Here is a 24,392-nt window from a genome sequence, read left to right as displayed (position 1 = left end):
TAGCTTTTATTTTGAATTAGCTTTGATTTAAACTATTATAGTGTACCCAAATCTGGCGATAAATTGATAAAAGGTTAATAGCGAAGTGGACAAAAGGGAGAACTGACAGGTTGATAAAGAGGTTGACTACTGTGATAGTGAGTTTGACTGATAAAAGAAAAAAGATTGATGAAGATGTTGCCTTCTATAAGAGTATTTGATTAAAAAAATGAAAAAGATTGATGAGAACACTGTCTGGTACCAAAAAGGCAGAGAAAAGAACTTTCTTTCTAGCAAAGAATCTAACGTATTGATTTTTTGACAGTTCTGGGATTTAGCAGTAATTCACTTTCAGTTTCAAATTGTTTGATATCTCAGTAAATCTCTCTGTGCCATAAAAGCTACATACTGCTGAATTGTTGTAAGTAAAGCTTGAATGTGATGTATCTACCATATGCAAGGATTTTTCTTAGCCTAATTTGGAGGTCTTTTAAATTTCAGAATCACCTTCTAATTAATGAAATAATGAAATAATCACCTTTTAATTAATGAAATTAATTAAATATTTTCTGGACAGTTGTTTTATAGTGGCTTCAAACAGGATTAGGGTCTGTCAAGAACTCTGGTTAGTGGTCACAGTTTTCTTGTTTGCAGTGTTGTAGCTGTGTTGATCCCAGGATATTAGAGAGACAAGGTGGGTAAAATATATTACCTCACCCACAATTTTCTTGAAAAGAAAGTCATTAGTAAATTCTCCATTAGCTTGTTCTTTGGAAATACATAACATTAAATTTGAAACAAACCATCACAGACACTAAACAAAGCTATTTAAATGTGCTTATGGTTTGCCATTTGTACCTTTTAATAAAGAATACTGTCTAAATGTAATATTCCTAGAATCAAATTTGACAAAGAATTTGACAAACTAAACTTCTCTGTGTCTCAGTTTAGTTAAGTGTCTTGTCTATGGAGCCCTTGTAGTCTACAGCAATATTTCTCAGATGATGGAGCCATGCCTTCAGGTGTGTTGCTAGGGGTTGCCTGCTGGTTAGCACTCCATAGCTGAGAATAACCCACCCCTTGCCACATAGCAGAATCCTATGGCTGTGAAGATCCAGCAGGAGCAAAAAGAGAGCAAGAAAGTAGCCGCTTGTTCCCCCAAATAATCCTCCCCCTTTTTGCTACTGCTGCTCCATCCCTAAACCCAATCACAATGGAGATTCTCCCCCTTCCCAGTATTCAGTTCTGGGGCAGGATAATACAGGACATCTAGAAGCTGTGGAACTGGGTTGGTAGCCTCTTGAAGTAGTGCTGTCTGAGAGCTGTGTGAGGGGGCATGGAAAGGTTGAGAGAAAAGGGAAGCACTCTCATCAGCCAGCATCAGCCCCACTCCCAAACCCAGCCCTCCAAGCACCAACAGCTAGAGACCAAATCCCCCTTACTATTTCCAGCTCTGCCTATCCAACAACAGCTCACTAGAATCCCCAAAAATCCTTGAGAATTTTTGCCATGACCCCAATCCCACAGTCCTTTTGGGTGGACCACTTAAAAAAACCTGATGGGGTGGTGTCACATTCTCTGGTGCAGTCCAGACTAGTGAGGGGTCGTGTCATTGCCTGCTCTGTCATCCTGGGTGCCTCACAATGCTTTACGGGTGTAGCTTCCAACCTGGGCCATGCACAACCGGGCTACCAGCATAAAGGTCATGTGCTGAGTGTCTGTGTATAGCTGAAGCTTTGACCACAGCAGCTTGCCAGCAATGCACCAGTCACACATTGGCTTCTGCAAGCCTTGTTTACTACTTGCAAGGTGACTCCAACACACTCTCAGTCCCGGATTTTCACAAAAATTTGTGTTCTGCAATGACCAGCCCTCTCCTGGGTAGTTCAGATATTAAGGTACATTGCCCCTGTAAGAAGTCAATATTCAATAGTTTACTTTAGCTGGAGTTACCAAACAGTTCAGTTTTTGGCACTGGATTGGTTTAGATTAGAAATAAAACAAGTTTAGTGAACAAAAGAAGATAGGATTTTAAGTGAATTCAGGTATAAGAGAGAGAGTTAGAAATGGTTACAAGCAAATAAAAGTGAAAACACGCATCTAAAAGTCTAAAACTTAATTGGTTGGTTCAAGGTTTTGTTTAAGATGGCCTTTCTCACCCACGGTTTTCCAGCAAGATTATGAATTACCCTTTACTTCATCAGGATCTCTCCCAAAGGCCCAAAGCTTCTGGTGCCTTTGTCTTAAGTGAAAAAGAATGTGAGGTTCTCTACTAGGGTGACCAGACAGCAAGTGTGAAAAACTGGGACAAGGAGTGGGGGGTAATTGGTGCCTATATAAGACAAAGCGCCAAATATTGGGACTGTTCCTATAAAACCGGGGCATCTGGTCACCCTATTCTCTACCCCCTTTTTTATAGACCAGTGGACCTTTGAAGTGGATTCTTCTGAGGGTTACCCGTCAGAGTAAAGTTTATTCAAGCAGTAAAAAAAGAAAAATGGAGTCTGGTGGTGAAGGGGCTCCATGCCCCTACTTGTGTTTGTTAAAATTCAAATTGTTCTGTTTCTTGCCATCTCTTCCCCCTGCTGACTTAAAGATTCTGTCTACTACTTATATGGAAATTGAGGCAAATTCCTGGGTAACAATTTTTGCCTAGGCAGGGCTGTTTGGTTTTGAACATGTGCTATTGACATCATATGGGGGAATAATAACTTTCATATAACGTTGCTATATCCATATCACCGTGATATTATTTACCAGTGAGTTATTTGTTTTCAAATGATATGTTACAAGGCATATTTTGTACAAAGATTATTACAATAGCGTGTAGAGTGTGAATACATGGGATGCTTTTGGTCAGGTGGCTATAGGGGTTCTGAGTGGAAATAGGTTGAGAACCTCTGGTCTATAGGATTAGGCTTCAGGAGAAGTCAGGAGACCTGTATTCTAAACCAAGCCCTGACACTGATTTGCAGTCTGATACTGGGCAAATCACATCTTTAAGCCCCAGTTTCCTTAGTGGGAAGATGGAGATAATGATGTTCATCATCTCCTGTGATGTTTTGGGGTATAGTTGTCACAACCACACGGCCCCCCCTCTCAGGGGGTCGGCTGGGAAGGCAGATCAGCACTGCATGTTGCTAACGCTGTGGCAAACATTGCAAAGCATTTTGGGGAGGGTCAAAGGTGTGAGTGTGGAGTGGAAGATTTCTTTGCAGACTGCGAGAGGCCAAAGTGGGAGGAAAGAAGAAAAGTACGGGTTAACTTGATGTCCCAGCTAAACCAGAAGATAAGGAGCTGACTCCAGCTGAAGGCCACTCTGCTACCTGCCAAGATAGAAGGGGGAGAGTCCACCCCCCACCCCCCTGACCAGCCATGAGAAAGGAGAGTTGTTGAACGAAATCACAGGGGCCGCGAAAAGGAGCGAGATGGCGAAGGCCAACAAGGGAAAAACATAACGGTCTCACAGCCCTGAAACCGGTGTGTTTTGGGAAAGCTGAAGAAGCCACAGAAGGTCGGCTTGGACTGGTACACAGAGCTTGGGGAACAAAGGTCCTGGAAGGAGACTCCCCCAAGAGACCCCAGGGACTTAAAAACCCTCCTGAGAGCTGAGGCAAATCAGAGATCAACAGCGGACCCTGGACGACCTGTGCACAGGACAAGAACTCCTGTCCACCCTTCCCCCTCTTCTTCTTACGTTACTCCCAGGCTCGGACAGCCTGGGGTAGTGCGGGTGTGAGTATGAAAGTGGGTTAGGGCTTGGGCTTGGGACACTAATGCTTTCTTTCTTCCTTTGAGTGACGTGGGGAGCCACCTCACCCCCAACACTCTCTGCTGTTATTTTATTAATAAAGCTTTAAAATTCAGACATTTGGTGTGCTCTTCATCTCCTCCCCTAAAGATCCTGCGGCCTCAGCCTCATCACCTGACACCGCAGGCAGATTGGTAACATAAATCTGTCACATAGTCAAATCATGTTTGTGAAGTTCTATATAAGTGGAAAGAAGAGTAAGTCCTCAGCAGATGTAGGAACAGGATAGGCTTTTCTGACTTTTTAGCCCTGTGTTTGTCTCTCTAGACAATGTGTCATCCAGAACACCACTCCTACTTCCTCAAAACTTCTACGTGCTTTTGGATGTTTGCTCCTGTTGGAGTTTGTAAACACTTATATGTGCTGCGCATATATATGGAGCTCTGTACAGTTCCTAATGTACATATTAACCACATTCACTAATTGATTCCTCACCAACTCCAAGAGATTAAAACATGGACTTTCTAAGCCAGATTGCTTAGGCAAAAGTGAAACCTACATCATTTGTCTCAAATGCATTGTTTGATTTTCACAAACATCAGAAAATTTCTCTCTTAGCATAAGATCAGCTATGAAATTTCAGAAAGGTTGGTTTGGTATTTGACAAAATTAGGGACACCTCATCAGAAGTACGCTTTTAATAGAAAACTACCTTCAATTTCAATGTCTCTCTATATTTTAATTTGTCTAAATTTGTCCAGCAATAATAGCTGCCCTCAGTTTTGTATTTAAAATTACATATGCTTAATGATCGTAATAGCCCTTCTATTCTTCACCTGTTTTTCATAATACAGAAATAGTGCTCATGTGCTGTATTTTCTACACATATTTGCACCTTTAACAATGTCATTCCTTGTGTTCACTCCCTATTTGTGTACATGTGCTCTGTTCTTATTTTTTCACATATTACATGGTGTTCAAATAATTGAAAATATGGCTCATTCTCTGCATAGTACATCAAATGTAGAATTCAGCAACTTGTACTTAGAATTTTTAAGTAAATTTGGACAATTGCTAGACTTTTGCTTCTTTGTGAGTGGGGGATATAAGTACATACATTGTTCACTCTCTATCATGAACTGGGTCATAACTATAAATGCATACTACTGTTTTACAGTTACATCCTCATCTGCTGTTTCTGCTCATTTAGTTGCATCCGTTATTGTAGCTGTAGTAGAAGGGAGAGGACTTGCCAGAGGTGAAGTAGGAATGGCTAGTATTGACTTAAAAAACCCCGAAGTGGTATTATCCCAATTTGCGGACAATACAACCTATGCTAAGGTAATTTTAATACTTTTGGTTGCTGTATATGGTTGTATTTTACATAATGAGGAAGATTATTATAGATGTCCTTTTTTGTTTGAAGTTTTTATAAATAATAGCAGGAAATTCCTGATTGACAACTGCAGTTTGTTCATACCAAGAGTAATAAAAAAACTAAAGTAGCATTGTTAATGTAAACCAGGGGTCTCAAACACATGGCCCGTGGGGTTATTTTCTGTGGCCCGCCAGCTCCCCGCAGCCCCTCCCATCCCCCCAGCATTTACCTAGAGTGGCTCCGTTCCCGGCCAATGGGAGCTTAGGGGGAGGTACCTGGAGGTGCGGCCAGGGCAACACACAGACTCCTGTGCCCTCCCTCCCCCAGGTCCCAGCCGCTTTCTGGAGCGGGGCGGGGGAATGGCAGCGGGGGGGCTGGTCAGTGGTGCGGCCCTCGGGCCAATGTACTAGTCCTCATGTGGCCCTCGTGGTCATTTGAGTTTGAGACCCCTGATGCAAACAGTAACATCCTTTATGCTGGCTTTTGTGGACATTGGATACTCATTTTTGAAGCTGTTCCTCTTAAAAGATTCTATCGACTCATGATAGCAAGTGAGTTTTCTCTTCAGTTAATAGTGTATTTATTTGTGTCTAGATTTTTTCTCCTCCCTTTTCCCACTGTCCTTTGGGGTTCCACTGTGACCCTGTCCTTGGCCTTGATCCTCAAAGTTACCTTTCTAATTTTGATTTGTCTCCATCCATGCAATCCTGTATTTCAGTCTCTCTATCAATCTGACATCCCCTCTTAATTGTCTCCCTTCATTTTAGAATTAACATGATAAAAACGGAACTCCTTTCCTTTCAAGTCCTTCTTGAATTTTCCTTGACTGTTGACATCACTATCTTCCCTGTCACTCAAACATAATCTGAATTGTCTTTGATTCTTTCCTCTCTCATGCTCCCACATCAAGCTGTGTGCAACTCCTGCTGCATTTTGCTCTAATGTTTCTAAAATCTGCCCTTTTTCATACTGTACACACTGCAAAACCTTTTTGCCGGCTTCTCTGAAAGTACATTCACCCTTCAGTCCCTACAGAATACATCTACTAAGATCACCTCCCTTTACCTCTCACTCTGACTTTACCCCTCCATCTACTTCCCATTTTCTGGCCCCATTGTCTTCAATGCCCTGCACTACAATGCCCCTCTGTTATCCATACTTGTCTCTTATTGTGTTGTGACCTCTTCTTTGCCAATGATACTGGCTTCAATCATTGTTGCACTTTCTTACATGCCACCCCTTACGCATGGAACACCATCCCTGAATTAATGTGTTAAGGCCACTATCTTCTCCTCCTACAAATCCCTCCTTAGGGCTTATATCTGCTGTAATGCCACCAAAAAACTAAGACGCTAATGATGGATAGGTTAGATAGCCACAGCCCAAACAAAAATATTTTAGATGGTTCAAAACTATTAAGTCTATGTAGCTCATGAATTTATTATAGTTACTCCCATTGTGTGTCTCACAGCCCTACCACTTCAGTTGTTTGTGATACTAGTTGCATTTTGTCTTAGATTGTAAGAGATTTTAGACAGGGATTATGTCTTTCTATTTGTTTGTACAGCACCTTATCACCTGTATACTGGGGCCCAAATCCTAATTTGGGGCCTTTGAGCACTACTGCAAATAATACAAATAGAAACAATACATAATAATTGATCTTGTTAGGTATGTGTAGCTGTTAATCCTTTCCTAGATGAGAAACTAGTAGCAAAATTCAGTTGTACTTTAAATCAAAGTTAGGCTCCTGGGTCAAGACAGGGGACATCCTTCCTCTCCTCTTTCAGCTTGAGAACTGGCCCCTTTCCCCAGAGGAAGCATAAAGTCCTTTTTACCTTGTCTGTTGTGCTGTTTGACTTTCTGCTCCTGATCCTTTTAGCTGCTGGAGGACCAATTCTTGTTGGTTCTGCCAGCTGCTGAACCTGGTGGACTCTCTTGGCAGCTAGTGGAGTATCTAAACTCACTGCTCTTTTCCACCAGAAGGAAACCTGGTTGGGGCAGGATTAGCCAAGGTGGAAGGGCATCAAACACGGGGTACACCCTGTCACAATGAGTATCTCATGTGAAAAGGAAAAGCTGGTTTAAATGTGTATCTTTTGAGCCACCAAAACAGAGAAACAATGCAGGTTAGACTGTAGCATGCACATGTATCCATAAGAAGTTACAACAAGGTCTAAAATATGACCTACTCCAAAGAGCCTTATCCAGTCCAAGTGAGTCTGCAGCTCATGACCTTCAGGAGCACCATGAACTTCTGCAGCTGCAAACCCAGAAAGTTATTTCTGATTGAAAAGGTACTTTCTCACTCACAGTCATGGAATGCCATGTTAGGTATAACATTCTTTTTTGCAGGGGTTTTTCATCATATCTGTTTTTCATATATTTATGACATGAGATAAATTATTCTCCAAATCTTTTACTTTAATTTTAGGTATTTTTGTAACTATTTTTTCTGTTGTATACTAGTGAGTGATATCTGTAGACAGTTCATTCTTCTGTTTTGAAAATTATTACTGCAGGCTATTTCTTTTTTACCTTTTGTATGCAGCAGTTGGAGAGACAAGAGTGCATAAAAGGGAAGGAGAGGGTGGAAAGAAACGTAACAGATTTCTACATGCTACAAATAATAGATAATATAATATGTTCATCTGCCATCTTTGGAGCCTGATGCAATGGGTGTAATTAAATCCTCTCTTTTTGTACTATATTTACCTTATTGCTTTCTGTACTACACTTACCTCATTATCTGGCCACCAGAAAGTTCCTGATCATTTAGTCTCACCTGTTACCAGTGCTCAAAGCTCAGGAAGTAAAAAAGCCATTAAAAACCTTACTGTTTTTGGCCCTGACTGGGAATAAATGATGTCTGCCTGGTTGTTGTGCGTGCACATCCCTTTAAGTGGAATTTTTAATTGATTTAAAAGTGTTTACAAAGATTATAGAATTTGTCAGTTATTTCTGGACTATTTTATTTATTTGTGAAAATGTACTTTGAGATGGCAAAATGATTTTTAATGAAATTATGTTTTAAATTTGTTTTTAGGTTATCACAAAACTCAAGATTTTAACACCATTAGAAATAATAATGTCAAATACTGCTTGTGATACAGGGAATACAACAAAATTGTTCAGTTTGATAACAGAAAATTTCAAGGTAATCTTTTTTTAGACTTTAGATTTAGTTTTTATAGGGCTCCTATTTGATTGGTTTTATATGGTTACAGATTTGTGACCGTCTTTACGAGGGGATCCAATCGCTGAATCCCTTAGCTTGCTGGGGCTGGGCAGAGTTTAGGCAGTGTTCCTGGCTTTTGGCCTCTACGCGCACACTCCAGGTGTAACTTTGTGTCTGACACCTCTTTTGGCAGTGGTGACCCCACAGTCCAACTGCCTATGCCCTGAAAGTAACGTCATCTCCTGCAAGCCTCCCCAGAAGCTCTTGCACATTTCCAAAGGTGTGAGCCTTCTGGCTTACAGTTTGCCTCTTCAGGGACACGCAATAGTGAAAGCCAACAGACACATAGACAGACTTTCACAGGATTCTAAAGTAGTATTGCTCTTTACTTAATAGAATGAGAAATACATCAATCTAGATAAAATAATAAACATATGTATACACATTTCCTTGCCTCAGGTTCCTCACCATTCTGGAGAGTTCCCAGAAATATCAGTCCCCTGAGTTCAAGGATCCAACGTTCTGTGATTTCAAGAGCTCTGGCCCCTTTCGTCCCTTAAGTGATGGATGCAAAAATAGCTTCTTGTCTTTGCTTATATCTTCTAAAGTTCAATGACCTCACTCAGTAAGCAGGAAGCCCTCTTGGGGGCTCAGCCTGCTGTATCTAGCAGGGAGCTGACACCATGTTAATTTTTGCAGTTTCGTGTTCTCCCGTCATGATAGTTAAGAGGCTATCTCTTGCACTCACCCATTTGATGGTTTTGTTTACCTTCTGTGTAAGTGCAGCTTCATCATCCCTGCCTGATGACCAGACCAGTCAGAAAAGCAAACATACACTCCCCTGTCCAAGGCAGACTGGGTCCATGCACTGGTTGCCAAACACATTTTAAGAACAGAATTCCAGCACACGTCTATAACTGTTTGTACACACTCCGTACATACACCACGCAATGAGCTTCAGGACCAGTGTGTCACCAATTTGCTCATGATATCCTACATGACACCTTCCAGATACAGATCATGATAGTGATGAGTGGGGGTACACTGAGTATGTCAGGCCCGACGAGTTGCTGACCCAGAGTTGTGAGCTGCCAAAGGGCCTCTGTGTTACATTTTTACATAGAGAGATTCCCCAAATCATCACAACACTCCAGTTTCTTTCCATGAGATTTTGAAACCTTTGCTGTTTTTGGTTTTGTTTTTATTAGAACGTGACTTTTACTACTGTCCAAAGAAAATACTTCAATGAAACAAAGGGCTTGGAATATATAGAACAGTTGTGTACATCTGAATTCAGCACTGTCCTAATGGAGGTTCAGTCGAAGTATGTTTAACCTAAGTAAGAAAAAGAAGTAGTGTCTCCAGATAAAAGATTTTAACAGTTGGTACAGATTTAATACACTGGTCAGTGGCTTCTCATTAATTGGTACACACATCCCTAAAATTTAAAATCTGTAAATGTAGTTGCCTTTTTATTTTTCACTCAAACATTTCTGATACATCCATTACCAATGATACATCAATTGTCAAATGCCTCTTGGAGCCCTGATGACACACCATTTACAGACCCTGGCATCAACCTTTCTTTAAGAGCTTGTCAGCTTGTATTTGCTAGAGGAAGTCACTAGAGAGCAACACTAAAAACTTGGTCACCTGGACCCATACTTCAGTAATGTATTTCTGAAATTGCACTGCCAGACTTACACATGCACAATATCCAATATGTGCAAGGCAAGATCATATGCATGCACAGACACATGCATGTTTGAACACTTGATTGGCCCATACAAAAGTGGACCTGCACTACTGAAAATCTGGGCCCTGATCACACTGTTTATACTAGGGGTGGCCAAACCCTGGCTCGTGAGACACATGTGACTCTTTTACAGTTAAAGTGTGGCTTGTGGAGCCCCCCACCCCACCCTGTTCTCTGCCTACCAGAGCATGGGGCTTCTGCCTTGCGGTAGGGTGGTGGGGCTAGAGGTTTCTGCCCAAGACAACTGGTACCTGTTGAGAGTGGGAGGGCACAATTTAAAGGTTCACCCCCCACCAACAGTTTGTCACGCCCCTCCTCTTACCATCAGTGACCCCTCCCTGCAGCTCCCAGCTGTTTGCTGCTGCCTCTCCCCATGGCTGAAGTTCCCAGCTTGTCTGCTCCAACAGCTGCTGTGCAGGGCAGGAGCCCAGTGGCACGATGTGACCGAGCAGGGTCAGCAAACCCTGGGAAAAATCTGGGGGCGCATGTGACTCCATGTGCTCCACCAAGCATTGCCTCTGGCTTCTGCATAATGGGAAGGGTTGCTCCCAATCCCTAATATGTGCGAACATGACTCTACAGCTTGGCATAAGATTGCTAAGAAAAACCTTCTCCCTAGGTAAAGTAAATGTTTTTGCGCTTGATGAGGAGAAATATTTAATGTTCAATAAATGATTCTACTTTACAGGTATTACTGTCTAGCAGCTGTTGCAGCTTTGCTAAAATATGTTGAATTTATTCAAAATTCAGTTTATGCTCCTAAGTCACTCAAGGTTTGTTTCCAGGGAAGTGAGCAAACTGCTATGATAGATTCATCATCAGCCCAAAATCTTGAATTGTTAACTAACAATAGAGATTCTCGGTAAGATTATTTTGTTTTTACAAATTCAGTTTTTTTGCATTCTTATAAATTTGTAATGCACCAAGTTCTATGGCACATGTATCTAATCTGTCTAGTCAAAAACAAAGAGTTAATTTGGCTCTATCCTGAAAGCAATTATAGCATATGTAAAGCTGATTTTTAAATAATTTGAAAAGAGAAATGAACTTTAACTTAGCACAAAATTTGTAGCCTGGAATTTTTTTATGTGCATCAGGATACCCCTAGTAATGAAAGGGATTAGAAAGAAAGAGCGAAAAGATAAGAATTGTGTAAAGGTGTATACTGTGTCTGTCACAAATGAACCTGCTGTCAGCAGGTTTGACCTATATAACTGACACACAAGTTATGTGTGGCCATGCCCCACCTAGCAGCTGAGCAAGGGGGATGTTGTTCTGGGGAGTCCAGAAGTGGGTAAGTGCCGCCCAGAGCCCGCCTCAACCCATCCCGTGCCCCAACCTCCTGCCCCCTCCCACACCCAAACTCTGCTGCTGCTCGGGGGCGGGGGAGGTGTTGAGCCAGGTAGGGAGCCTGCCAGCCCCGCCCACCCGAGCACCAATGGAGGTCCTGGACAGCACACCGCCACCTGTGCCCCCCCCCCCTGCACCACTAGTGGTCCCAGGCAACCCCCCCACCCAAGTTTTATTGACTGGTAATTTTAGTAAAAGTCATGGACAGGTCTTGGGTCGTGAATTTTTGTTTACTGCCCATGACCTGTCCGTGACTTTTATTAAAAATACCCGTGACTAAAACGTAGCCTTACTCATAGCCTCATTTTCGGTCTGAGGTCCTAAAGCTCACATGGAGTTCAAGGGAATTTGTGTGTGCTTCTGATAATCAAGCTGTCAATTGTAGGCTAATTTAATCTGAAAATTTCATTTGATTTGTATCAGCTTGATTTTTTTGAGTTTTTGTTTTTTTAAATTTGTGTTATTTTCAAAGGAATGGTCACACTCTTTTTGGCGTTCTAAATTATACTAAAACTCCAGGTGGAAGCCGAAGACTTAGGTCTAATATCCTGGAGCCTCTGGTTGATGCTGAAACAATTAACACAAGATTGGATTGTATTCAGGAACTACTACAGGATGAGGAGCTCTTTTTTAGTCTTCAGGCAGGTAATAGCTTGCTTTATTTTTAAAACACTTAAAAATACCCATTTAAATATTTTTGTTTTTATAATAGCTGAAAACTCATAGCATGTATTAATAAAATAGATATAAAACATGTTTTGACTTGTGAAGTTACATTTCATAGTGGATTTAAAAATGTTATGATTTCTAGCAATAGTTCATAATCTGTCATTATTTAATTTGAGTTTTTACCTCTTTTTTGATCATTTTGCTAAAATTTTTAGTAAATGAGGCGGACCAGCGAATGGTGCTTTAGAGGAATTTTGAATTGGTCTCACTAGCTCTTTAACCAACTGCATTTTGTGTTTGAGCCAGGCTTTCCAGATATACACTACTAACATCTGTAATGTAATTTGCATACTGTTATGAATATGCAGCTTCTCATTTTTGATTGCTAAGATACAGGTAACGAGGCAGATGAATATACACACACTGCTAAAGAGTACAAGTTAGTTAGTCCAGCTAAGCTTGACATTAAATTCACTAAATCTTTATTTCCTGGTTTTGGACGGCTTATTGTGTTTTTTGGGTAAATGAGTAATCACTTTTGGTCAGATCAGGAACTCTTTCCAAGGCTTTCACAACACAAAAATGGATGACATGTAGTCTGTTGAGCTACCCTCTTTTAGCTTGATATTATACTAGCGGAGCAGATGTGAATATATAAATACTACCATATTTTGCAGATCATCAGAGTGGCTCCGATAGTATGTTTATCCTTTATTTTTACACCTTAAATATTTTAAATACACATTTTTAAAATAAAATGTTTGGAAATAGTTACTGCATCACAACTACCTAAAACAGGGACTTGGCATTTCTCATTCTTTCTCTATCTCCATCCCATCATAGAAAATATTTTGACATTTATATCCCACCTGTCAAGAAGTAAGGAGGCAAAAGGTGTATGTCAGTCACAGTTGGTATAAAAACACCGGCCCACCCACTTTGTCCTTAGTATTTTTGCTTCCTTTCCCCTGGAAACATGGACTGTATTTCTCCAGTTTTAACTTCATCCACACCCACCCACCCCATTTCAATAGATCAGAAAATGCCCGTGAAGATGCAGCAGAGGAGACTGTGTTTTGGCACTTGTAGCTCAAAGGTAGTGCGGTAGGTAGGAGAGGTGGACTATAATATATGCTTCCCCACAAGACTACTTGTCAAACATTGTCTCTTGGTCTTGTTAGTGATCAGCTCTCTAACTTGTGAGGAGCAGCTGCTTTCTTTCTATTAAAAGAATAGGACAAGGAACTCTCAGAATCATTAATGTTGATTTTTAACAAATCTGAGAACATGGGGAAGTTCCAGAGGATTGGAAAAAAGCCACCATTTACAAATATTTCAGTATTTAAAGAGGGTAAATGGGATGACCCAGATAACTATGGGCCTCTATCCTGGCAAAATCATGGAAAGGCTGATATGGAATGCAATCAGTGAGGAATTAAAGGATGTTAGCGTAATTAATGCCAGTCAGCATGGTTTTATGGAAAATAGGTCTTGACAAACAAATTTCTTATTTTTTTGAAGAGATCACAAGTTTGATAAATTTTTCTGTGTTGGCATAATATACTTAGACTCTAGCATGCATTCTGATCTTTAAGAATTTGCACTATATGTAGCCCATGTTAAATGGATTAATATTTACAGATGACACTCAAATTGGTGGAGTGATAAATAATGATGGGGACAGGTAAATTATACAGACAATCGTGGATCATTTAATAAGGTGAACAATATGCATTTTAATACAGCCAAAAGTAAGATCATACATCTATGAACAAAGAATGTAGGTCACACTATTCTGGAATGCAGCAATCCTGAAAAGGACTTGAATGCAGATAACCATTTGACCATGAGCTTCCTCTGTAATGCTGTAGTTAAGAGGGTGAACATGATCCTTGGATACATAACCAGGGGAATATTGAGTAGGAGTAGGGAGTTGGTATTATGTCTGTGTACAGCATTAGTGAGACCATTACTGGAATACTGCATAGAGTTCTTGTGTCTCCACTTCAAAAAGGATTTTGGAAAAATTGGAAAGGGTTCAGAGAAGAGGACAACAAGAAAGATTTCAGACTGGAAAACAAGCCTTCTAGTGAGAGACTGAAGAAGCTCAATCTATTTAGTTTATCTAAGGGAAGTTTAAGAGGTGATTTCATTACAGTTTCCAATATGTACATGGGAAAGGCACATTACAGTTTCCAATATGTACATGACGGTAGATAGCTCTTTAATATAGCAGAAAAAAGGCATAGAAAAGTTTTAACAGTAAGGGTAATTAACTATTGGAACAACTTATCTAGGGATATAGTGGATTCTCCATCAATTGGAGTCTTAAGATTTGATATCTTTCTAAAAGGTATGCTGTTGCACAAACAGAAGTTATAGGTTTGATGCAGAAATTACTGGATGAGGTTCTATAACCTGTGTTGTGTAGGAAGTTAGATTATAGTGGTTCCTTCTGGTCTTAAAATGTATGAACCATACAACTCTCATTATTTTCTTTAAAAGCGGCAAAGAGTCCTGTGACACCTTATAGACTAACAGACTTATTGGAGCATAAGCTTTCGTGGGTGAATACCCACTTCACCAGATGCATCCAACGAAGTGGGTATTCACCACAAAAACTTATGCTCCAGTACATCTGTTAGTCTATAAGGTGCCACAGGACTCTTTGCTGCTTTTACAGATCCAGACGAACACGGCTAACACCCCTCTGATATTTGACATTATTTTCTTTGTGACTGTTGGAACAGTTCTGATGTGGGTGATGGTCCTTATGATTTGTAAAAATTTTCACTCTGATCCTTGCCAGAAATGTAGATCTCCCATTGTGATCTCTCATTCTTTGCCCTCAAGACCAGGTGTGAACTAGAGCAGGAGCTAGGGTACTACCTGAGAGAGGTCAAGTACATTATCTCCTTGAAAGCAGAGGCTAATTCCTCAGTTGTATTCTTCCATGACATTTCTAATATGGAAATTCTCAATCTTCACCTTCCATCTTTCACAGTCACAACAGAGTTGTAAAACTTCTAGTTTCCTTTGGATACCAGTCCATCCGGTGATGTTTCCAACATAGCTGGCTCTCTTTCTTCCTCTTGCCTGATAGTATAAGAGTTGGAATCAAGTTGCTCTGGTGATCGGTGAGCAATTTGTCCGCAGAAAGATTTTATTTTCTTACCTATGATATCAAGTAATTTTGCTGTTTTTAAATTGTTCCTTTTCATCCCCTGATCATTCATAATTTTGGTTATCCAGCTAATTTTAACCTTCTGTAACACCACAACTTGAACGCTGTGAGTCGTGTCTCAGTCTGCTTTTAAATGTCCAGCTCTCACATCCATACAGGAGGGTTGACCATATGTGTAGCTCTTCAGCAATCAGTGCTATAGCACCACTAAGGCACTGCCACACACCAGGGCTTTTATTAGATTTGGGGATCTTTCCTTTGCAGGATGCATGGGGGTCTGCTGCCTCTTCAATAGTTCAGTAGTACCCACCAGTCAGCATCTTTCTTGAGCTATTGTAGTTGCAGAGTTAGTGCTATATTCTGTCGGGCTTCCTTCTGATAAGGTCATTCCACCACAGGCTCAGGTTACTACTTGTGAAATTGCAGGGCAGATACATAGTCATCTTTTCACTGTCATAATTGGATGGGAATTTTCAAACAGAGAATGTTGCTGTGATTTTTAAGATAGCCCGTTTGCTCTTGAGGACTGCTTGCTACATCTGCAGTCTGACATATTTTCTGTTATAAGATAGGAAGTAGAGACATTTGACAAGGGACAATAGTCTACTGAAAATACCATTTGTTATAGTCTCCCACTCTTCCCTCATTCATATTTCAGCCCTCCTACCCTGTTGTGGGATCCTAATGTTCTTATTGTTCAATATCTTTTAGGTTGTTTAAGCTCTGAGAGTTTCTTTATTGAAGAGAATACGGGAGAGCTGATGTCATTATATCCATCATGATACAATGACCAAAAGTGCTCAGATACCATGGTTATGGATGTGACATAAGAATCTTGTTAGATTGGTAGTTCTTTTGTCTGTTTTCTTTCTGGTAATTGAAGCTACAGTTCTTTGTCAAGATTTTGCTGTGATAGGATGAGGGAAGAAAATGGCTTCACAAACAGAGGTACTAAATAGTTTTCTGTGCCTGTTTTCTTTTGGAAAATTAAATCACTTATTTGTTAAATATTTATTATTAAATTTATCGCAAGTTTCAGCTCAGTTTCTAATTTGTGTTTAATGTTGTTTTACAGTGATTTCAAGATTCCTGGATACTGAACAACTTCTTTCAATTTTAGTACAAATTCCAAAGCAAGATACAGTAGGTTTATAAATGCACCTATCTCATAAATAATGAATAATTGTCAGTTATCTCAATAGAGTATGCAACATGTAAACTTCATATAGCAGCTGTACAATTGTATTATTTGTAAAAAAAAGATTGTATATTAGAAAGGGATGGAAACATAGTTTTAAAGATATACAATGATTTATATATGTTGCTTCTCACCCAGAAAGATGAAAGTATGGACCCCTTAAACTAAGGCATATTTTTACTTCGTAACAGGAGAAGAATTTCAGCCAATCATAAAGTGTTTTCATTTTTTTATTTAGACTTATGCAGAGAGTAATAAAAGAGCACCCATCTAATGCTCTAGGCATCCTTGACAATATTTTAAAAATACACTGAAACAGGCCTGTTGGTTCCCCAGATCAGCTCAAATACACAGCAACAAAATGCATGACTGATGTGAATTGATCTCACACAATCCACAATTTCCCACACCTAGTCTAATCCAACACTCATTTCTTCACAAGTGAGGGAGAAAAGGTGGGCAAAGCAGCAAGGCTAACAAGCTCAACCTGTTATGGACTTAGGGAGGACGCTAGCCCTGTGACCCTTGTAGAGAATGACCAAAAAACATGACTGTTGTTCCTTCACAAATCCACTGTACTTTTAAATCTGCATCCTCTTACTTATTCATCCTAATCACACCTTCTTCTTAACATCACTGGAGAGTAGGAGAGAGAAGCATTTTCATATGAGCATGAAAGGGAAAATATACCTTTTAATGTTAAAAAGTTGTATAATAGAAATAATCTCCTTTTTGTAATATACTCACAGTTTTTAGATTGATTGCCCACTTAACTTTGCTTTGTCTATTATTTAGCCTCAGGAGCTTCTTATGCAATGTAAAGCAGTGGAGATTATCCCTTATAAATGGACCCCAAAAATTTTACTAAAAAACAAACCTCTTTCGTTTAGTTTCAGTTACTAAATAAACCTTCAAAACCTGTCAAGCTAGAACTTAGAATCTTATTCGTTTTAGCTTCAAAACACAGGCCTTCATGGTTAAGCCAAGAGACAGTCTCTTACAACTATGAAATAAGTTCTCTCTCAGCAGCGATCAGAGTACAAATTATTAATACACATAACAGAGAGAGTACAATTAGATGCAGCAATTATTAACGTTTGTTTTATTACAACTCATTTTCTTCAAATATAGTACATGCACAAATTTTCAAGGGGATTAAAATATATTGAAAATTTGAACCTGCCATATGTAGCAAGCTGTTTTAGAAATAGAGGGATACAGAGAATATTTAAATACAAGTCAACATCTCAAATAAAGATAATTTTTAGGGCCAGATTCTGCCACCCCAATTTGTTTTAAATGTAATTAAAAAAAATCTGTTCCTTGCCCCCAGCCCCAATGCATCAACAGCAAGATTTGAACCCTGGACTTCAGCAGCGACCTCGACAGCTTCAACTAGCTCATCTCAGAACAGGCTGTTATCACTTCAGTTATTTGCAAACTGCAAAACATTACTAACCAATGACTAAGTGCATCCAGCTAGTGCAAAAAAGTATGTCAGGAAAGTGCTTTAGTAACAATACAGCTGCCTAGACTTCATTGTTAACAAAAACTATTCTGATTCAGTATACTTAAAATACAGCCAGTTCATCACAATTTTTCTTCGTGTTTCTGGATGCTAGTTTAGACAAAAAAGAAATTAGAAAGGAAAGAAATCTTTCTTTGTACTCTCATCCATGTGCCTATTTTAAAATGTTAAAAAATAAATTAAAACACCATGTTATAATGTTACCAACAGGTATAGAATAACAAACTTTTGAATGATGCTTTTTTTTCCCTTAAAAGCAAGACACACTGAAGTTCCTGGAGTTGTAATTGGTAATGTGTGTATATGGGGGGGGATTTTGGCAGAAACTTGCTATGGTTATTGGAACAGCTACCCTTGCTTGCTTTCTCCTTGCTAAGGTGACCCAAAGCAATCAAATTGCTCCATCTTAAGGAATATGTCTGTAAATGTCCACCCTGATACTTCCTTTGCACTAAGACACCATCTGGGCTGATTGCCAAGCTTCATTCTGAGAAGAAAATTCAGCAACATATAAAGGGACTTAGCTGAGTTCTGTGAGCACATTTTTCTTTAAGAAACTTCAGAATTTTTAGAAAAAAATGGTTGAAGAAAAATTCTTGGAATGTGAGAACATTAGAAATTGGGTGAGTGAGGGTGTTTCTGTTCCAACAATTTGTAGCATAATTATTTTTAAAATAAACTAAGACTTTTTAGTAGATTTTTATGTGTAACTGAATTTTTCATAAAATTGAAAGAAAAATACCGTTTAATATTTCCCACACAGGAGCCTTCACTTTTATTTATATTTTCTATTAATTTGACTTTAAAATAGATAACAGGAAAGATTTTCATTTGTGCTTTTGAAAATCTGCCTTAGCTTCTACATAAGATTTTTCCATTTTTCAACTCTAAAGTTTTCTTCAGTTTCATTTTCAGAAGCCTTTGATTTTCCAACATTGATTTCAACTCTCCACACAAAAATTAATGTTTTTTTTTCTTATGGAACTGCTACCTATTCTTTCTTTATAAGGCAGCAGGACATAGCAGATGTTCTGTTCTCTGCAAGAAAACACAAATATATTTTAGACTTCTTGTCAGTTGAAGAACTCTTTTGAAAATATTGTATTGTAATTTGAGTTTTCTCAAGCCATACATAGTCAAATATTTTTTTTTACAAAACAGCAAATTTACAAATTGTCAAGCTGGTCATTAGTCATGAATTTTCATAAATCACTTAATAGTACATGAAAAATACATTCAGAATGTGTGTGTAAAATGCATGCTTGTTTTGAAATGTATTTTAAAAATCTATACATACTGCATTTGTAATATTTTTTTTTCAACAGGTTAAAGCTGCTGAATCAAAGATAACTAATTTAATCTATCTGAAACATACTCTGGAACTTGTGGATCCTCTAAAGGTGAAATGTATTCTGTTACTTTTTCTATATAAAATCCAAACTAGTTAGTTAATCTTCGTTGTCACACAGTGCAGTTCATTATATTTACTTTTTATCTCATGGAACCGTACATTGTCACTGTAATAACATCCTCTAAAAATAAGACAAGGGCCTCTAAATCTATGCTAAGTTTGATGTTGATTTAAAAAAACATATTTGAGTCCCTATTACTTTTGGAACTGGATTCTGAATGCTAGTTAAAAGCTTAATTTTATAACGATTATTTAACTTAAATAGATGCCACCCAACCGGTAAGCTCTTTATATCACCCCAACTTCAAATAAGCCTACGTGAATCTAAAAGCCTTACAGACTGTTAAAATGATTAAAATTTAATAATGTTTTTATGATTAAGTAATTATATTTTAATTTTCAATAGGCTGCTTTGAAAAGCTGCAAGACACATCTGTTAAAGGCATATTACAGTTCTCTGGAAGACAAAAGGTACTGTGATATTTTCATAGCTAGAATGTCTGGTTGTCTCCTTTTTTCGGAGGATGTCTGTAGGATTTTAAGATGTTGCTTCTTGAATTATTTATAGTTATAGCTCCTGTTTTTTGTGTTATCATTAGAAACTCTTAATTTTACTTATTCTTTACGAAGTTTCTAGAAATTCAGTTTTTCAACTATTGCAGGAGAAATTTTAAAAAAAGATAAACAGAAAATTGGTTTTAACAATAGTTGATTGGTTATGAATGACAAACATAATTTAAATTCTTACAAAAATTAAATATTCCAGTAGATATTATTGAAAAGACAAAAAGAATGTGAGAATACTTTGATTTCTTAGAATCACCCAAAATGACTGAGGACAAGTAGCTGTTTCCTATATTTGAGCAGTGTGCAATGTCTGCCATTCTTTAAGGTATTAAAATATTTAGGTTAAAGTTAGTTGTGTTCATATGTTGTTTGAGATTAAAAAAAATCGCGTGGTAAGTTTTTAGTGTTTACTTTGAACTATTGAAGTGTATTGGCTTCGGTAATTTTTATTTATAATTGAAGATAATGTTGATGATGAAGTTGAAAAATATTACCTAGCCAATTCCATTACTGATATAACTACTGTTTGTAGGTTTGGAATCATACTTGAAAAGATAAAAACTGTCATTAATGATGATACAAGATACACAAAAGGATGCCTGAATATGAGGACCCAGAAGTGCTATGCAGTCAGACCAAACATCAATGAATTCCTTGATATAGCTCGTAGAACATACACAGAGATTGTAGATGACATAGCAGGTATTTCATGATTGATGATTAATAGGAATATATTGCACCTGTTGTATAGAACCATAAAATTGTACAAGAATATATAGTGCTAACTTTCTAATGAAGAGAAGGCAAGTATTTTTATTGTAATTTGATTTTGTCATTGATAAAAAAGAGTTGAGGTACATTTGAAATTAGTGTTGCCATACATTTCAGTTTTCCCAGACACAACCTCTTTTTGGTCCTCCAGTCTCTGTCCTGGCAGATTTTTGAAATATGAACAAATGTCCATGATTTTTCCTTGCTTGTCCTTTTTCAAGACATTTTGAGAACATTACACTTGTTATTTATAAATGTTAGATATTCAAAGTAGAAAAACTTCTCCCTTCCCCCTGGCAGTGTCCTCTATTTGGGAACTTGAAATATGGTAACCCTATTTGAAATGTACTTTGAGATTTTCCATTTGTAGATAAAAACTGTAATTAAATAAAATGATGAATAATTATTTTGTGATTTTAAAAAGTAAAAAGATTGCTTCATTTATTGTGCCACCAAAAAAACAAGCTGTATATGAATCAAAGATATTGTAATCTTTCCATTTAAAACCTATGGTTTGCACCTACAATGCAGTGCATCTAAATTCAGTTCGAAGTGTTGAAACAATATTATTTCAAATAAAATTTTCTGGTACAGAAATTTAGTTTTATCATCTGCTGACACTTTACAAACACAAATACTTTGTTTTTAATATTTTAACTAGTTTGAATCTGTGGGCTATGATTTAACTGTGCTATTAAGAATTGTGTAAAACCACTTTCTTGATATTATTTTAAAGCCAAAATGAATAAAATCAATTTTGGAAGAATGCCTCTATTCTTTAAGTATAACCGTTTTAGATAAAGTGTCTAAAGTTGATGAAAAAGATTGTCTTTTTCTGAATGGCTCCTATCACATTTCTGAGCAGACAAGATTGTTCTTTTAGTTCACCCTTTAACAAGCAAGAATGACAAATAGCCCATGTGAATAGTAGAATTTTTAACACCAATAGTATACTATAGATTGTCTTGAAGTTCCTGTTAGTTTTGTAGCTTACAGTCGACATCACACAGAGTGAACATCACGAGTTTAATTGTTCTCTTGCTTTCCAAAATTTTCCTTACATGGCTGCTAAGACCCAGAGAAATGTAGGCAGGGAGGAGCTCTCTCTCCCTCCTGATGGTTACTGCAATCCAGTTTCACTGCAGCCCACAGGTTTACAGCAGAAGAGCTCCTTTTCTCCTTTCCCTGTTACCATGCTAAGTCCTGAGGAAGCAAATGCTGACACTGGAGCACTGAGTGACTCCAGGACCCAGGTGTCCAACACAGCCCATCTTCTCTACCCAACCTTTTGCTGGCCTGAGTCTCTGGTAGTAGCAACAGTGAGAGGTGGAGCCAGCTCAGTGAGGTGTGTGAATGCCAGGGAAACCCCATTCAACAGCATCCTTCTTTTCTCCCCACACAGTAGTACATCATCAGTATTTTTCGTCATCTACCCAGACACCCGCACATGCCTGTACCCCACCCAATAAAATTCAGAATTCCCACCACTTAGCAGCACCTTTTCTCCTGCCCCCTAATAGTCCCCTGCATCTATCACCCTCCCACTTTGCTCCAGGTGGGTGGGTTGGGGTTATGGTTTAGAATTGCAAAAGATTGTGAACTATGGAGTGAGTGGGAAAAGACTGAGAGCCCCAGATCTAAGCGTTACAGTTACCTGTTGAGAAAGCAGGGTAAAACACCACTGGCATGAAAGTGGATTCACCTGAAGCTTACTCCTCTGAGAAATCTTCCTTTCCAGCGGAAGGACAACCCACCCCTGAGATCCCCATGACAACATATGAATATCTTTAAAAAGAGGCTATGAATTCTCATATTCTCACCTGGCACTTTTTGTCCACTAGTTTTATAAAGCTAGTGCTCTTACTTGAATGGTTTACTGAACTCTTTCACCTCCACACCAGCCCCCTTTCAAGGTCCTAACAAGGCTGTCTAATTTACTGGAATTAGTATCTAGATATCTGCATGATGCCTTTACTACTCAGATAACACAGTGAGTTTTATAGTATGTTAGAAAATATTTCAATTATGGCTGATTTTTCCCCATATTACTTAGGAATGATAACACAGCTTGCAGAAAAATACAACCTACCTTTGAAGATGAGTTTCAGCTCTGCTCGTGGATTTTTTATCCAAATGAATGCAGAGTGTGCAGCATTACCTAATGGTCAGCTACCTTCAGAATTTACAAAGGTATGTGTTCTGGACATGTTTTGTCATGAAATTAATTACTTCAGTGATATTACATAATAAATGAGGATAGAATTTATAAAAAGAAAAGGAGGACTTGTGGCACCTTAGAGACTAACCAATTTATTTGAGCATGAGCTTTCGTGAGCTACAGCTCACTTCATCGGATGCATACTGTGGAAATTGCAGAAGACATTATATACACAGACACCATGAAACAATACCTCCTCCCACCCCACTCTCCTGCTGGTAATAGCTTATCTAAAGTGATCATCAAGTTGGGCCATTTCCAGCACAAATCCAGGTTTTCTCACCCTCCGCCCCCCCACAGACAAACTCACTCTCTTGCTGGTAATAGCCCATCAAAAGTGACCACTGTCTTCACAATGTGTATGATAATCAAGGTGGGCCATTTCCTGCAGAAATCCAGGTTCTCTCACCCCCTCACCCCCCTCCAAAAACCACACACACAAACTCACTCTCCTGCTGGTAATAGCCTATCCAAAGTGACCACTCTCCCCACAACCTGCATGAAAATCAAAGTGGGCCATTTCCAGCACAAATCCAGGTTTTCTCACTCCCCCACCCCCATACACACACAAACTCACTCTCCTGCTGGCAATAGCTCATCCAAACTGACCACTCTAAATTGGTTAGTCTCTAAGGTGCCACAAGTCCTCCTTTTCTTTTTGCGAATACAGACTAACACGGCTGTTACTCTGAAACCTGATAGAATTTATTTAACCCATATTCTTTTATACAATGTATTAGACGTCTATATGTGCTATCTTATTTGTCAGATAATATGAAATGTTACAAGGTTGCTATCATTCTAATATTTGCATTTTGTTTTCTTGTCTTTTCATGCTATTTTATTTAGGAAAAGTGAAATAAGGTAACAGTTTTGTCACTTGCTTTCCAGATTGTTCCTACTTTGTTTTCTGGAAATCTTTCTTTATGTGCATTTATTTAAGATGTATTACTTTAAGGTTGAATTTCTCTACAGATCACTAAAATGAAAAATGCATATAGCTTTACTTCAGCAGACTTAATTAAAATGAATGAAAGGTGCCAGGAGTCTTTGAGAGAAATTTATCACATGACCTACTTGTAAGAACATTTCAAACTCTTTAATATTTGTGTTAACTTGATTTATTTGCCATATTAACAACTAGTTGTGAGGTTTTCTCATATATTTTCATTGTTAAATTGTGTCTTTATAAAAGCACTCCAGATTGTAGAGAGAGAGAGTCTTCTTCATGAGAGAGCACATTAAAAGGATAAATCTACATTATCCTGAATTATGATTAAAATGTATAGGGATTTATTCATAAAAAAGAAGAGTATCCATCACATTTAGTAAACTTTTTGTAGAGTATTATCAACACAAAATGACATGAGTATAGCACTTTGGCAATGTGTAGCCATTATTTATATTAAGTATGCCTTTCATTTTAAGTAGAATTACCTTCAGTTTTTCCATAA

At 38.4% G+C, this 24,392-nt stretch overlaps 1 protein-coding gene across 1 annotated transcript in view; it reads left to right on the top strand.

Annotated features, from left to right (window-relative positions):
* The window catches only part of MSH4 (mutS homolog 4), a 55,735-nt gene that overhangs the window by 14,437 nt on the left and 16,906 nt on the right, over window positions 1-24,392 (top strand). Inside the window, 11 exon segments of the mRNA XM_074962257.1 lie at window positions 4,908-5,071; window positions 8,155-8,265; window positions 9,495-9,610; window positions 10,731-10,904; window positions 11,865-12,037; window positions 16,321-16,388; window positions 19,297-19,371; window positions 19,789-19,853; window positions 20,482-20,651; window positions 22,774-22,910; window positions 23,914-24,017. Coding sequence (XP_074818358.1) covers window positions 4,908-5,071; window positions 8,155-8,265; window positions 9,495-9,610; window positions 10,731-10,904; window positions 11,865-12,037; window positions 16,321-16,388; window positions 19,297-19,371; window positions 19,789-19,853; window positions 20,482-20,651; window positions 22,774-22,910; window positions 23,914-24,017 — 1,357 coding nt within the window.

The sequence above is a fragment of the Natator depressus genome, chromosome 8 (assembly GCF_965152275.1).
Source record: "Natator depressus isolate rNatDep1 chromosome 8, rNatDep2.hap1, whole genome shotgun sequence".
Lineage (NCBI taxonomy): Eukaryota > Metazoa > Chordata > Testudines > Cheloniidae > Natator > Natator depressus.
This window is presented reverse-complemented; position numbering and strand designations above follow the sequence as displayed.